Raw genomic sequence first — 15,096 nt, 5'->3', positions numbered from 1 at the left:
TTCGGATCTGAAAATAAATGAGTTAAAAATGTGTTTGTGTTATTCAGTTTCATAATGAATGTAGTTTTAAACCAGCAATAATATTCTTCAGTCAACTTTCTTGTATTTGCAACTTAATTTCAATTCTTTTAATAAGATTCTACATCTTCTGAACATATCAAGGCTGCAAACTTTTCAAGATCATGCCAAATTTCCGAGAGTGAATCCCCTAATTTAATATGATTCAATATTTACATTTGCTTTAATATGTATAATAATGTTGTATTAATAACATATTAATGTTGTGTTTCATAATATAACAAAAAAAAACCATGTATTAATACTGGAATCGTTTTTTTTTTTTTTTTTTTTTTTTTTGACAGGCTGGGTTTAAACACTAAGTTTCTACAATTTTAGTAAGGAAACGACAGGCCAAAATTTTTTTTTAAATCTAAATTATTTTTTGAATTATCATGTCTGCATAAATTCAAATAAATAAACAGGATTTTGCTAAAAGTTTAATACACATTTGCATTTCTGATAGTAAAATTTTATAGTTTCTTCCCATCCTTTGGAGCTTTTAGCTTATCATTTTCGCAAGCACTATGATAGATAAACTTCTCCTCAATAAATTTTATTCAAATTTGATTTATAATTTGAATTTACCTTATTGTTAAATGCAAACATCTCCTTCTTTCATTCCTCTTACCCCTATTTTGACTAAATAAGCACATCCTGAAGTAAGGGTTTTAGAATCCGAGAATGAAAAATATATATATGAATCGTGTGTTTAGGTTTATGTGTTCACTATTCAACGACACTTACAGAACCGTGACAGAAAAAACAACAACATTTGCCACCGTTTCCAAGATCAACACGCTGCTTTTTATATGAACTTTAGGAGATACCCTGTATATTATTTACCATAAATCCGTTAATAAATTTTACAGTTTTTGTTTGTTTGCCTGTTTAGGATATCCTGTATATCACTTAGCACCTGATAATTATTTAAAATATAATTTTCTATTTAATAAAAATTGGTAAATAACTTTTTATTTCTGATTTTCGGATATGTTATTTTTATTCTATAATATTTAAATGAGACTTTTCATATAATCTTAATTGAATATATTTATTTAACATCATTTTACATAAGGAAAAATCGCATATATATTTTTTTCCACGTATAAGTTACATCCTTCTTAAACTATAGAATAATCAACAATTATAGACATCCAATAAACAACACATATATTATCTAAGTAAAACATCCATTCATAACTTAAATCATGAGACATCATGCACACTTAAGTAGAACCTCTAATAAGGAATCTGGTTCTGATAATACTGGATCATATCATAAGTTCTTGTACGGAAATTCAAACAAGAGTCTCTGATTATTTTCAGCATATATGCAGCAGCTTCTTTTTCGCTGGCGTTTGGAGCGAAACGGGATCTCAGCAGCTTGATGGTCTGTCCACGGAAGCAGGGTAAACCAGTGTCCAGCATTAGTGTCACCAAGGAAACAACTGCTTCTCTATACGGCCTACAAAGATAATAATAACAATGGAATATTTCGTAAGATAATTATAATAATAGTGTGGGAATTGCTTATGTACTAGTTCTCATATTCTGTATGGCGCATGTTGCATCACTGATTACGTCATGATGATCACATGATTGTTTCGCGGCTAATTTGGCAGACGGGAGTTTGATGATAAGACATGCCGCTCACATTCATTTACCTTTTTAATAGTTTTTAACTTTGTTAAGTAACGTTTTGTCCCTATATTAATTTACATGTCGCTTTCTTAATAAATAGTACCAGAGAAACCGAGCTTAGCTCGTCAACTTCTTTTTTTTTTTTTTTTTTTTTTTTTTGTAAAATCGTATTTTTTCGAGGAAAATATTTAGATGGGGTCACATATTGATTATACATGAATATTTTCAATTTTATCTACATATGAACTGATCATTTAAATAAATAACATATCATGAATGCACTTAGTTTAACCCTTTAAAGGGCCATTTTTTTCTAGTCATATTACGTTAAAATATTTTTAGGCTTGAAATTAGAATAAGAAAAGGGATTCATTTAGCTCATTAGATAAATTTAATTTGATTAATTAATTCATTTGGTTAATTAATAATTAAGTAACAAATCAATACACATCATTTTGTGTGAGATAAAGAACTGAAGCATCTAAGTTTCTGTCTTTCTAAAAAAATTTGTCAGAACTTATGCCAACCTACATAAATTCATACAAAAATTGATAAATTTGGTGGGCAGCATACTTTCCACGGCCCTTGAAAGGGTTAACATGTTATTCGAAACAATTTGCTATATTACGGTATTCATTTTACAGCTTATCTATCATTACTTATGTTTTTGAACTTACGTTCAGTTTTAAAATGGTGAAATCGGGTCCGAGATGGCGCTATATGACATTGTCAGCATAAGAACAGATAGAAAAAAGGCTCTAATAGTTAGTTATAAAATGTTTTGTTTGTGTGTGTGTAAAACGGCATTTTTTCAGTACAGACACCTATATAGATAAACTTAAGCAAAAATAATAAATATAAATACATAAGTAAAAAAAAAAAGCAAAAAGCGTGACTCGAACCGAGGACCAGCAACACATGCGTCATTCATGTTGTTCTGACCCCTATACTACACCGCCCACACTTCGAAGAGGAATAATATACTTATTCTAATAGTTATAAAAAAATCGTTAGATGTTTAAATAAAGTAAAAAGTTATTCTATCTAAATAAAACAATTTGTAAAAAATCATCACTTTTGCAAAAAAAAAAAAAAAAAAAGGAGAAAGGGAAAGTTGAAATTTTTTGAAGTTCCCATTTAAAAAATTATTTAGATAATTTTAAATCAATATTTTTTTTTAATTTAAATCGAGTTTCTAATTTTAAAAAAATACTCTAAAATGAATTTTTAAAGAAGGAAAATTTACTTAATTAAATTCCAATTCGTCATAAAAGCAATTAACTCACCTCACTGCCAAGAAAGCTTGCACACACAGCTCCATAAACCAACGGAATGGTTGAGCCTCCATTTTTCCACCCATGATCATAACCATTTCATCAGTAAGTTTGATGTCCGGTTCGAAACCCAAATTACCACCAGGGGAGCTTTCAAACATAAATCCAAAATCTGCAAATGTATGAGGAGAAAAAAGTTTTTTATAAATTCGCCTCACAGAGTCAAGCATTTAAAGGCTGCTTTGTCTAATAAGTTTTTTATTAGTACATATAATTCACAGTAATCGTAAAACTTTGCATATACGATATCAAATCTCGATAGTGTGATCCTAAAATTGTGAGAAATAAAAGGAAAAATTATCAATCTGGATGGAAGAGGGCAGTAAATTAATATTTAATACAAAATTCAAGAATTACTGAAATAAAGTATAACTGCAACTAGCCGTCTTAGGCGACCAGTGTGTTCATCCAGATTATTGATTTTCTTAGGCTATTAAAGGATTAATATGAAATGCAGTTAAAAAAAAGACATTTCACTTTATTATTTAATACTACTGCAAAACATGAATTCAACTGAATTTGTTAACTGCAAATTAAAAAGTGCACATATTACGGAAGTGAAAATCCTATTACGGTGTTTAGCAAATGCATACGATTGAATGTTTTGATATAAGAGTTTGAATACCATCATAACCTTTAAAACATATTGAGTGACACATTATTAAATCAATAAGATTAATAGGAAATCATTAGAAAGATAATTTTTCAAGACACTTGTCGGTTGAAATGGCGACCATAAGCGCCAAGAAAAAATTTCGCCAATTTGGTGATTTCAATCGCCAAACTATACAGCATGTGATTTGCACATTCAAAATTTTTTATAACAAATAATAATGCATTAGAATAAACTTTTAGTATTTGGCGACAATTCTTTCTTGCTGCTGTTTGGTCACCGTCAAAACTGACAAGTACCTTTTTTTTTTTTTTTTTTCTTAAGATAATAATTATAATAAACATTTTTGTGAGATAATATTTTTGCAATATATGTCATAGCGATTGCATCTCTGGCGACTGTTCAGTTTATTTTTGCGCTGGATTAAACTTTATTTGAAGCCTGTTTCTTCATTTCTTTTATATCTTCTTTCCTCTGACAGAATGGACTCTGGCGACAACCACTTCCAGAACATTTCTCTAATATTTTACATCTTTATTTGAAGCATTGAATTCAATGCAGCTGTAAAAACTTCAAGGAAGAAGTCTGAAAATTATATGATTGTATGTTTACATTTGATTGTTGTCATTCAGTAATAGGTAATAAAAGCGATTTCTGTGTCACGTATGTTAGCGTTTTATATGTCTAAATGTCAAATGAATTCATCACAGAGAATTCAGGAACCACAAATTAAAAGGGGTTGGGGAGGAAATGGAAACGTAAAAAATAGCATACATATTCAAAGAAATTAATGTCTCTGAGCTAGAAGAATGCTTTAGGACAGGATTTTTGAAATTAAGAATCCCAGCAAATGAGGATACACAAATGAATTTTCAGGTCATGAAAATATTGTCTGTGTTTAGTTTAGTTTAGTTATATTAACATCCCATTTTAAAGCAACACTAGGGCTATTTTGGGACGGATCTCGTACCTTTGAGCCGCGGTTAGATGACGAGGACGATATCTGAGCTGGCGCCCTTCTCTCCATACCACACCAGCGGGAAGACGTTTGGTCCGGATGGATTCAACGTACACCGGACCTACTTACACGACGGTTCTTTAGTGGAATCGGGTCTAGAGCCTAAAACCCTCCGGTTCCGAAGCCGACACCTTACCACCAGCCCACCGCGGTCCATATTCTCTGTGCATACTTCCATTAAATTCTTTAATGCAAGATTACAATTTTCCCCCCTAAGTAAATATATCTAATTCAATTTCTATATATTTATAAAAGCTATATCTACTTTCTCTATTTCTGTATCATTATAAATGCAATATAACAGCTTATACTTTTGTTAATTTTTTTTCTTCAATCTTATTTGCAAACTTCTTGCCACAGAAAGCATTTTATGCACACATAGAAATGTATAAGGTAGCAATTAAAAAGTAAAGGGTTTAAAATGTCGTAAATTGCTTATTTTCCATCTTTTTACTTTCTCGCATGCGAAAGTATACAAAGAAAAAATTATGTAATCGTTAAAAAAATTCGAACTCGAGATTTAGCTCGGAGAATAGAAAATTCGTAATTTTAATCACAAATATTTCGGCCAATTTTACAGATAACTCCATGAGATTTTTTCTTTGTTTTTATTATGATATGGCTACAATATTATAATTGGACTTCTTGATTTATATCATTTTTATTTATTTATTTATTTGCAGATGGAGAAGTTGTAACATGTCTCAATAAATTCAGTATAGTCACTATATGTATGTTACTTTCCTGGCTATATGAGAGCCGTTTTGAATTTAAAGGGCTTAAAATGACTTTACCGATCACCCTGTACATTATTATCATATTCGAGGACTAAACAATTAGTTTAATTATACCTGCAACAGCTGTCTCTAAACTATTGACTCTAATTAAAAATTTTCATTAACAAAACCTGTTGTAATGAACTCAAAACTTCATAATGTAGAAAGCTTAACTCACCAATATGAATAATATGACCATCGACATCAACCATAATGTTACCATTATGTCTATCTTTGATCTGCAACAAAAATCCTATAACACTGTAAGCAGCCATGCTTTTGATGAAATTCCTACGGGCCTAATAAAGAAAATAAAGTGTTTTTAGGTACTTAAATAAAGAAAAAAATATATAAATTTGGTCTGTTAGTTATAATTATTTGTAATTGGAAAAAGAAGGTATAAAATTTTATTTCACAAATGTATGAAATGTCTATTTTTAAAACATTTGGAGCATTTAATTCTTATATTTTTATTCTTATATTTGACTTATAATTTAATTTTTTTGGAGCATTTAATTCTTATATTTTCAAATTACTTAGCTTCCTTTGTTAATAAAGCTTTTTAAAAAAGTTATGGAAGTTTTAATATTATCATTTTCATAAGAAATTTAACCATCGCAAACAGAAACTCTACGGGAGGCTGGGGGGTGGGGTGCTTACATTTAATCATTTTTGTATGTTTGTTTGGCTGTAAGAAAAATTGATAATTTCAGTGCTTCATTTTTTTTTTTTTTTTTTTTTTTTTTTTTTTTGCAATGACTTACCAACGAAGAAATAAAGAAAATTTCCAAAATGCTATTGCTAAAATTAATCCATTTGATTTTATGCTAATATTTTTATTAATTTGAACCAAACTCTTTCCCCATGCAAATTGAATTTTACATCAAATCAAATTACTTGTTATTCCTTATCTAACATACCCTATAAATATGATTTGCATTGTGATATAGGCTTTAATATGTTGAATCCCCCTCCCCATAAATCTTTCAGTATACACCCATTCAACAAAAAAGGGTATCATCTTAGAGTTTTCCACATTCAGGAATATACTCTGGTGGAGAAAAAAAAAGGAGGGGAGAAGGAGTTTCGAGTACAGCAAATAATAGTAAAATACAGAGACAAGATCATTATAAAATATTGATAGAATACCTGCTGAAATGGTTTCGATAATTCATCCCCATATTTCTTAATGAAATATTCATACAATCCAATATCAGTCTGTCTACCCAATTGATCTCTGGATTTTGCATTAGGCACACATTCAATCACACCACACTATAAAAAGAAAAATGAAAATAATAGATATTTTTAATAATAATTAAATATACACTTTTAAAAAAGAAACTTGACAAATGTGCAGTACACAGGAACTAGATTAATTTAAAATTTTTAAATTTGAATTCGTAGGTAACTCAGTTTTTTTTTTTTTTTTTTTTTTTTGTGATGTCTTAAATTTCTATTGATATAAGAGTAAAATATCGTCTTTAATTCAAATTTATTTTGGTCAATTTGAAATCAAAACAAAAACTAAAAAAAAAAATGCTTTTAATTCTATAGTCTGTGATAAGTTTTCACATATACATAAAAGTTTTATTGTACAATTGTTATATACAAAGTATAATACGATGTTTATTTATTAAAATTATTTGTTCATTTTTTTTAACTACACATAATTTACATTCCTGTCTTTAATACTTTCGCATCATTACTTTTTTGGTGGAACTCACAGTTTAGTTGGTAATATAAGTGTTTTCATACTTTGCACCACTTAGAAAAATTGCTATTGTATTAGTTTAGCTGCAATTGTACTAATTTTAAGATAGACATTTTTATTATTATTTATTATTGTTTGTTTATTATGCACTCATTTGTAGATAATGTACTAAATGGTTTTCCTCCTGATATACTTATTTCTAGATGCCTTACAATTTAATTCAAACTTTTGACAATTCGAATTGTTACTGTGGTTTCTTCAGCTCCCCAGCTCTTTCATAAGTTTATACTAATAACAGACATTGAATCATAGCTTCATACTAATAACAGACTAATAACTGAAAAATACTAATAACATATGGATATCATAACCATCACACGATAAGGGAGATACTTGAAAGAGCATCAAAAGCTGTGTGTGTGTGCGTGTGTGTGTATATATGATTTTTTTACTAGTTGGTTCAAACTTTTCAATCCTTCAATAACTAATAACTAAAACTACAATAACTCCAACAGTCGGGTAAATTTTACAATTTCTTAAGCTGCTTAAAATTTTAAGGATAACAGCAAATTAACTAAGAGTTTTTCTTAATCTTACTTTGCATTTCAAAGAAAAATATGAGTAATGAGGATGGTAGTGCAAATATAAATTTATGGTCAATTCATAATTTTTCTTAACAGAAAATTAGATGGACATAGTACCTTGTATAAAACAGATTATAAAACCACCATAACAACAACAAAACAAAAGAAAAAATGATTCATCTATTTTCTCTTATATTTCTTTGAAGCAAGCCATTATATAAAATATCTACTAAAAGACATGGGAAAATCCAATTTGATCTTTTAACTGAATTTTTGAGTAACTAAATAAGGATACGAAAAATAATAGCATAAATAAGAAAAAAAAAAAAAAAACATGAACAGGCTAATTAATTTGCATCAAATTGTAATCAATGATTGTTCCATGTTATCTAGTCAAAGTGGCCTTTTTTTGCAGAAAATAAAAACATCAATGAAATAACTATACATTTTATGGACATAATATTCTCCAACAAAATTGAAAAATGTATGATTTCAAAATACCTATGAAGACTTTTTTTTTAAAAAAATTAACTATATTAATTTTTAATTTGAAATCAAACTTAAAATTTTAAACAATTCAGTCAAAATTAAAATTTAAAAAATTCAATCAAAATTAATAATTTTTTTAAATTTAAGTTTCGATTTTTAAAGTACGATTTAAAATAAATGATTTTTAAACAAAGTTACCCCTGGTGCAGTAGCAACTACTCTGTATGGAAACAAAAACAGATCCAATCCAACTTGTTTGAATATATTCTGAAAAAGCTCGATCACTTGTAAGGCCAGCATATCCTAAGAAAGACAAATTTTTATTAATCAGTGTTCTTTCTTTTACACTAAAACAACACTTTTGACAACAGTTACACTAAAAAGAAACAATTATTACCTGTCTGACATCATCTCCAACTTTGAATATAGCCGCTTGCCAGTATTCTTTACCCATATTTTCTTCTTTCTCGACCTCTTTGTCTTTAGTTATGCTCATAACCTTATTTTCCATTTCGTGAATGCCACAATGTCTTACTTTAAATCTTGCTAAATAAGGAGCTTTAGCAGCACTAAGGAGAAATGTGTTATTTAAGAAATTTCCTATTAAAAATGTAAACTTGTTTTTAAAATCATTATAGAACTATATTAATATATTTAAATAATTAATTTCTGATTAGGAAGAGTTCTCTAATAGGGAATTCAACCATTACTTTGCAGATTTGAAAATCTGCCTATGTTAATTTTGATATGTGAAACTGTATTAATGTATCAGGATACTTGAAACATTACTGCAATCAGGATACTTGTAAATATTGTGCAATGGATTATGTGTAAATATTTGGTTAATCCAGAAAGTATATTTTTCGAAAATCGTAAAGAGACACAAAACTTAATTACTGGGAAACATGTATTGAAACAGATACAGCACTCACTCATTCAGATCCTTAAGTATTAAAGGAAGTACGTGTTACACAATCAGTCTAATTTCTGTATACCAATGGCGGAGAAATCCGCTCCTTGTAATGGAGCTTAAGTGTGACGGTCTTCTGTACATCGGCGTCATTGGAAAAATATCATTCGACTAGAAACCTTTTTAGATGTTATGATAAGGATGATTCATGTTGGCATTGTGTTTCCCCAAGAAGGAACACAATGGGGCAGCATTACTGTGTTCCTTCGTAGAATACAGTCATAAGGGCCTTGAAGGATAGCCCTCATGCAGCACTGCACATACAAAAACTGTTGCAGCAGTACTCTGCGAAGTATTTATCCATCCCGCCTATTCTTGCTCTCTGGTAATTGCAAGCACCTAAAAAGATTCCTGGCTAACATTTTCCCAGTGATGACAACATACAGAAGACTCTTAGTGTGATAGTTTTCTGCACGGAGGAATTTTTTCAGGTACTTGCTCGATGAGAGGCATCGGATATCTTCAATATCGGTATCGAAGTGATCAGTGTACAACTTTGTACACCGATTTGCTTCAATAACTATTTCCAGGTAATTTTGTTTTTGTTCGCTTACGGCCTTCAGAAAATTTAATTTCTGAACGCACCAAAAATGGCAAACTTCGAAGAATACTTTTTTTTATGTACAGTAAAACCTCAGCAGTTTAGCCCTCAATGTATCAATCTGGCCTGTCTTAAAGTCCGGCGTTAACAGAAAATCGAACTGAGAGCGAAATAAATCTCTTAAAAACGACATATGCAAATGAATGGCCACATATATGCTCGGAGAAAAGAAAGGTGACCTTGAAATGATTTTTTTTTTAATTTAAAAAGGATTTTAATTAGCTATAGACTAAGCAAAATTTTGATATTTTTTAAATATAGTCTCCGAAAATATTATTGCAAAAAACTAAATTTTACAGCACTTTAAAATCGCAAAAATTGTTTCTTTATTAATTCTAAATTTGGTTGCTTTTTTCTTTCTTTTTTCTTTTTTTTTTTTTTTTTTGCTTAACTTTAAACAATAAATTTGACTGTTGCGTTGGAAGTAATATTGTTTGCATTACATCAGCAAATATTTAATCATATGATTTCTTTCATTGTTGAAAGCAAAGAAGAAGAATTCTGTTTAATATATGTGTACTTATAAAAGGAATATATAGAGAAATTACAGAAATGTAAAAATTAAAATAAATGAATTACACAGTTATGTTTTTAATAGCACTTTGATGTTATGGAACTAGACTCTGATAGGATGGATTTTGAATACAATGAACAAAACAGGTGGAAGGCTATAATATAGCATGGGTTTAATATATGGCAATATGTAGCTTAATAAATTTTATAGATAGAACCATAAACATAAATTTATGTACCAGAGATTTAATTGCAAATAAACACAACCAATATTTCTGGCAAATCAGTTGGTTACCAAAACCAAAACCAACTAGCAAACTGTTCATTTTAATATCCCGAGACTACCAATTTTCAATTTCTACCTCCCTAAGGGTAGAGACATGGAAGGATGAGAATATTTCTGAACCTTATCATTCTTTGACCCTGATTTCCACCCCATTATATAAATTTTTGTTCATTTCTCCCCCCTTCTATGTGCATGCGTGATGTCATTTCTGACTATACTATTTTAGTTTAACTAAAAATTGAGTATTGTTTCTTATATGGCTAGTTCAAGCATAACCATTGAGAGATATCTCTTGAAGGCTATACTTTCAGGAGACTCACAAAGAACATTTTATATAATATCATTAAATGTGACGAGATTATATACCATTGTTAATTTCAAAATTCTATCGAAAAATTCAATAACAAATTTTTTTTTAAAATGCTTTAACGTAAAAAAATTATTATTTTGTAGAATAGTGAATTATCAAATTTTAAGAACAGAAATTTTTTATTTATTCATCAGAATTTAATGTTTATTCCTTTTATGGTAGTAAAAATTGTTTTAAATTATTTCATTGCAAATTAGAATCTTTTTCCCAATATTATGAATTATTCACAATTTTTTAGCTTTCTAAGTCCACAAAAAATCCAAGTTCCCTTAATTGTTAAACGTGAACCTTTTTTTTTTTCTATTTTCCTCTCACCCCTATTTTGTTTAAATAAACCTATCCCGATGCAAGCACAAAAGAGTGGATAGTTTTCAAATCCGTGAATAAACAGTACTATTAATTAGCAGCCATAAACATTATTACAAACTTTTAAATCTTGATTTAAAATAAATATAAATAATTATTAAAAAGACCTTTGCATAGGTGTTCCAGACTTATAGTCAATATCCAGAACAACAGCTTCTGGATTAGATGGCAAATAACAACCAGGCTGAACTTTAATTTTGCTTAAAGCATCCAAGCAAGCTTGTTTCCTTTGTGGTCCTTTAGGATAAGGTCTGAAAAAAACATATAAATATTTCTATGTATAATACATCAGTTCAGAATATCAAATAAAATATTAATTCATCTTTATGTCATATGCATAAACAATAAATTACTTGAGATAATAATGAAGTAACAACAGCAGGCATCATATACGTATAAGTCAAAAAATGATGAAGCAATTAATTAAGAAAAATATTTAATAAATTACTGATCATTTTTATTCTTTAACAAAAAACTAAAGAATTTAAATATTTAACTTATTTTTAACTACTTAATAGATACTAGACTGAATACCAAACAAACAAAGATTCAATACCATATTTTTAAATTCCAAAGAAAAAAATCATAGATGTTATAATTTTATACATGAAATCTCCTAAACGTTTGTATATCCAATGGACTCTTCTTATTTGAATCGAAATGGCAAACATTTCTCAAAGCAGATTGCAACATTTAATTGAATAATAGACCAAAATAGTTTTTTTAAAGAGGTCTAATTATTTCTTTAGCTTTTTTCTTCCTATCTATGATCAGTCGATCTTAATTAAAAAATCAACTTTGCTTACAATTTGTAATTTCATAATAAAATTTGTAATAATTATATATTACTACTTTTGAAAACAATTGCAATTTTGAAAAAAAAAAAGAACATTTGATTTTTATTGATATCACAATCAGGATGAATGTTTTTTATTTACTTATTTTTTCCAAATGCATTCAAAAATTTTCAATTTTTTTTTCTTTTATTTCAGAATTTAGTCTCAAATATTAAGTTGTTTAAAAAAATTAAATTACCAATTTTTGATACAAAAAAAAAAGAGGTATCAAAGTTTTTGTCCTAAAAGTTTAATTTTAATGGCAAAGTAAAAATGTTAGCAAAAAAAAAAAAAAAAAAAAAAAGCATAATTAAAAAAATAAATCCAGAATTCTGAAATGACTCTATTAAACATTCGCAAATTACTAAATATAATACAATATAATACAGTAAAACCGCATTTGGCAAACTCAGAATAAACGAGCAAAACAGATTACAAAAAACATTGTCGTTTAACGAGCAATGTTTCGCAGAATGAGTGGCGAGGAAATCACATGCTGGGGATGTCATGATGGAAATCACATCATGACATCACATACTGGGTTGTCTTCTATCTATCTATGCTAAAATCTTGTTCGAAGAGAACCCTTATTTCTACTTTTTTTTGGGGGGGGGGGTGCTGGATAGCGTTGCTGCACCCAACTCCAAGGAGTTTGAGAAATCTCTGCAGAACCTTAATCGAAGATATTGTGTCTTTGACCAAGTTTATGGAATTAGAGAAATACAGCAGAGACATTGACATGTAGGTGGAAGAATGTAGCCAGAATTATCAAAGAACATATGGCTCTGCATTCTGAGTCACAGCAAAAAACTGTGAAGGAGATTTCATAAGAAAGGGAGATAATAATAGACTCAACAAAGTAAAATCTTCAAAAGAAATAAGAAAGATGTTGAATGAACGGGGAATTACTGCATCGTACATTGAGAAGTACTACCATAATAAGGCAGTAGCTTTGAGCTGTATAACTTAATTTAGAAATAATGTAGTCACAGTTTTGTCAAATTTCGAAGTACAGCCAAGGACAAATGACTTAAAGCAATTTTTTATGTACAAAAATAAATGTGTATTGTAATTAATAAACTATATTCTTATAAATTTATTTGAGTATTTTTTCGGAATGGGACGCATTATTCTATTTCATATGGATTCTTATGAAAAGGAGGTGTAAGATTCCGGCCCGAATTATGCTCGTTTCACTGCAAAATAATACCACAACTTACCAAAAAAAAAAAAAAAAAAAAAAAAAAACAGAGAATACAGAATTAAATTTAATACCTGATTTCACCAGATATAGCAGTAATTTTATTGAAGAAGTCAAATTCTCTCTCATAGAAAAGCTTGGCAGGCCCAGATAAAGAGCTGATAATACTGCTCATGATATTTTCCAATGGCTCATACATCACGGCTGAAAGATATTTACACATTTAAAAAATCATATTTGATCATGAAAAAAAATAATAAAACAATTTTTCATTTTTGTAATGGCTATTTCAATTATACAAATTTTTAAGATTTTAATACTACATCAATAATATTAGAACTTGCAAATAATTTCTCAAATATTGAAATTTCTTATTATTCTTTTTCTTCATGTACTTTCTAGCATTTTCTGCAATTCTTATGAAAAAAAATTATCTAGGCTTTTAACTAACTTGCCTTTACAATTAATATCAGGATTATAGATTTTTAAATCGTCAAATTCAAGATGAAATTAATCTTAATGGAATGCCAAATTTTATCACACATTTTTAAAAATTCTACTGCCACTAGGAAAAATTCAAGATTCAGAATAGAATAAAATCTCCAATAAAAATAATAACTAGCTAAGAAATTCTATTTAATTTATTTATATAATTTAGAGAATAATCAATTTACTCACGATCTTGTTGTTGAGCTTCTTCGTCTAGATACATGTTGGTTTTCATATTCCATATCACCTGATGAGCCAATAACTGCGATTTCTTGCAAGCAGTTTTGATAAATTCTGTGACATATCCCATCTATAACATTCACGTTTCAATATATTGGTTAACAAAGGATCATGTATTTATTCAAGCTATTCAATGAATTATCAAAACTTAAAATATTCAGAAAATAGAATCATTAACTTCAAGTAATATATTTCCATTTTTTTTTTCGAGATACATGGCATCAAAAATTCATTAAACTATCAATATTGCCAGGCTTATAGGATAGCTTGAATCATTCTACATATATTGAAAAAAATCTAGAGTTGTATCTATTTTTTTAATCAAGTTATTAACAATTTTTAAGCATGATTAGAATAACTCCAATAATAAACAATAACAATAATAAACATTAACTGCAACCACTATTCAGATTCTTTACCAGAAATAACTACTAAATTTAAAAGCACAATTATTACTTAAATCTTGTAATGTATTAAATATTTAAGGATACAATTCATTAATTTTGCCATATCACATATAATAATTATTTTTCTTTATAAGAAAGTTTTAAATTGGGAACATTTCCTACATTGTAAATACCCATGTAAAATATAAGGCTTATAAATAAAACTATAAATATTTTTTGCATATTATAACAAATCTCTTTAGAAACAGAAATAAGCATGGAATCCACTCTTTTATATATATGTGTGTATATATATATATATATATATATATATATATATATATATATATATATATATATATATATATATATATATATATATATATATATATATATATATATAGTTTGTACAGATTAAAATTTGGGAAATTTTAATCTGTTTTTATTTATTTTATATATTTTTTTTGTAAGAATGTTAGTTCTTTTTGCAATTTCCATAAATTCTCAGAATTTTTTATGATAAGTAGTTTAGAATAAGTTCAGCAATATTTTGCAAAAGTTACAGATTAGTCAATAAATTTTATATCATGCTATTAGAGGGTGAAAACA

The 15,096-nt window shown here is 28.2% G+C and overlaps 1 protein-coding gene across 1 annotated transcript in view; it reads right to left on the bottom strand.

Annotated features, from left to right (window-relative positions):
• Nucleotides 1-1,118: 1,118 nt before the first annotated feature.
• LOC129971374 (phosphatidylinositol 4-kinase alpha-like) overlaps nucleotides 1,119-15,096 on the bottom strand; it is an 80,645-nt gene continuing 66,667 nt past the window's right edge. The window contains exons 39-47 of the mRNA XM_056085079.1: nucleotides 14,051-14,171; nucleotides 13,447-13,576; nucleotides 11,443-11,586; nucleotides 8,627-8,798; nucleotides 8,428-8,532; nucleotides 6,592-6,717; nucleotides 5,621-5,741; nucleotides 2,988-3,147; nucleotides 1,119-1,525 (exon numbers count right to left, since the gene is read on the bottom strand). Coding sequence (XP_055941054.1) covers nucleotides 1,300-1,525; nucleotides 2,988-3,147; nucleotides 5,621-5,741; nucleotides 6,592-6,717; nucleotides 8,428-8,532; nucleotides 8,627-8,798; nucleotides 11,443-11,586; nucleotides 13,447-13,576; nucleotides 14,051-14,171 — 1,305 coding nt within the window. The 3' untranslated portion in view covers nucleotides 1,119-1,299. The remainder of the gene's footprint in view (nucleotides 1,526-2,987; nucleotides 3,148-5,620; nucleotides 5,742-6,591; nucleotides 6,718-8,427; nucleotides 8,533-8,626; nucleotides 8,799-11,442; nucleotides 11,587-13,446; nucleotides 13,577-14,050; nucleotides 14,172-15,096) is intronic.

The sequence above is a fragment of the Argiope bruennichi genome, chromosome 6 (genome assembly GCF_947563725.1).
Source record: "Argiope bruennichi chromosome 6, qqArgBrue1.1, whole genome shotgun sequence".
NCBI lineage: Eukaryota > Metazoa > Arthropoda > Arachnida > Araneae > Araneidae > Argiope > Argiope bruennichi.
The sequence above is the reverse complement of the archived record's forward strand: the minus strand, read 5'-3'. Positions and strand labels throughout refer to the sequence as shown.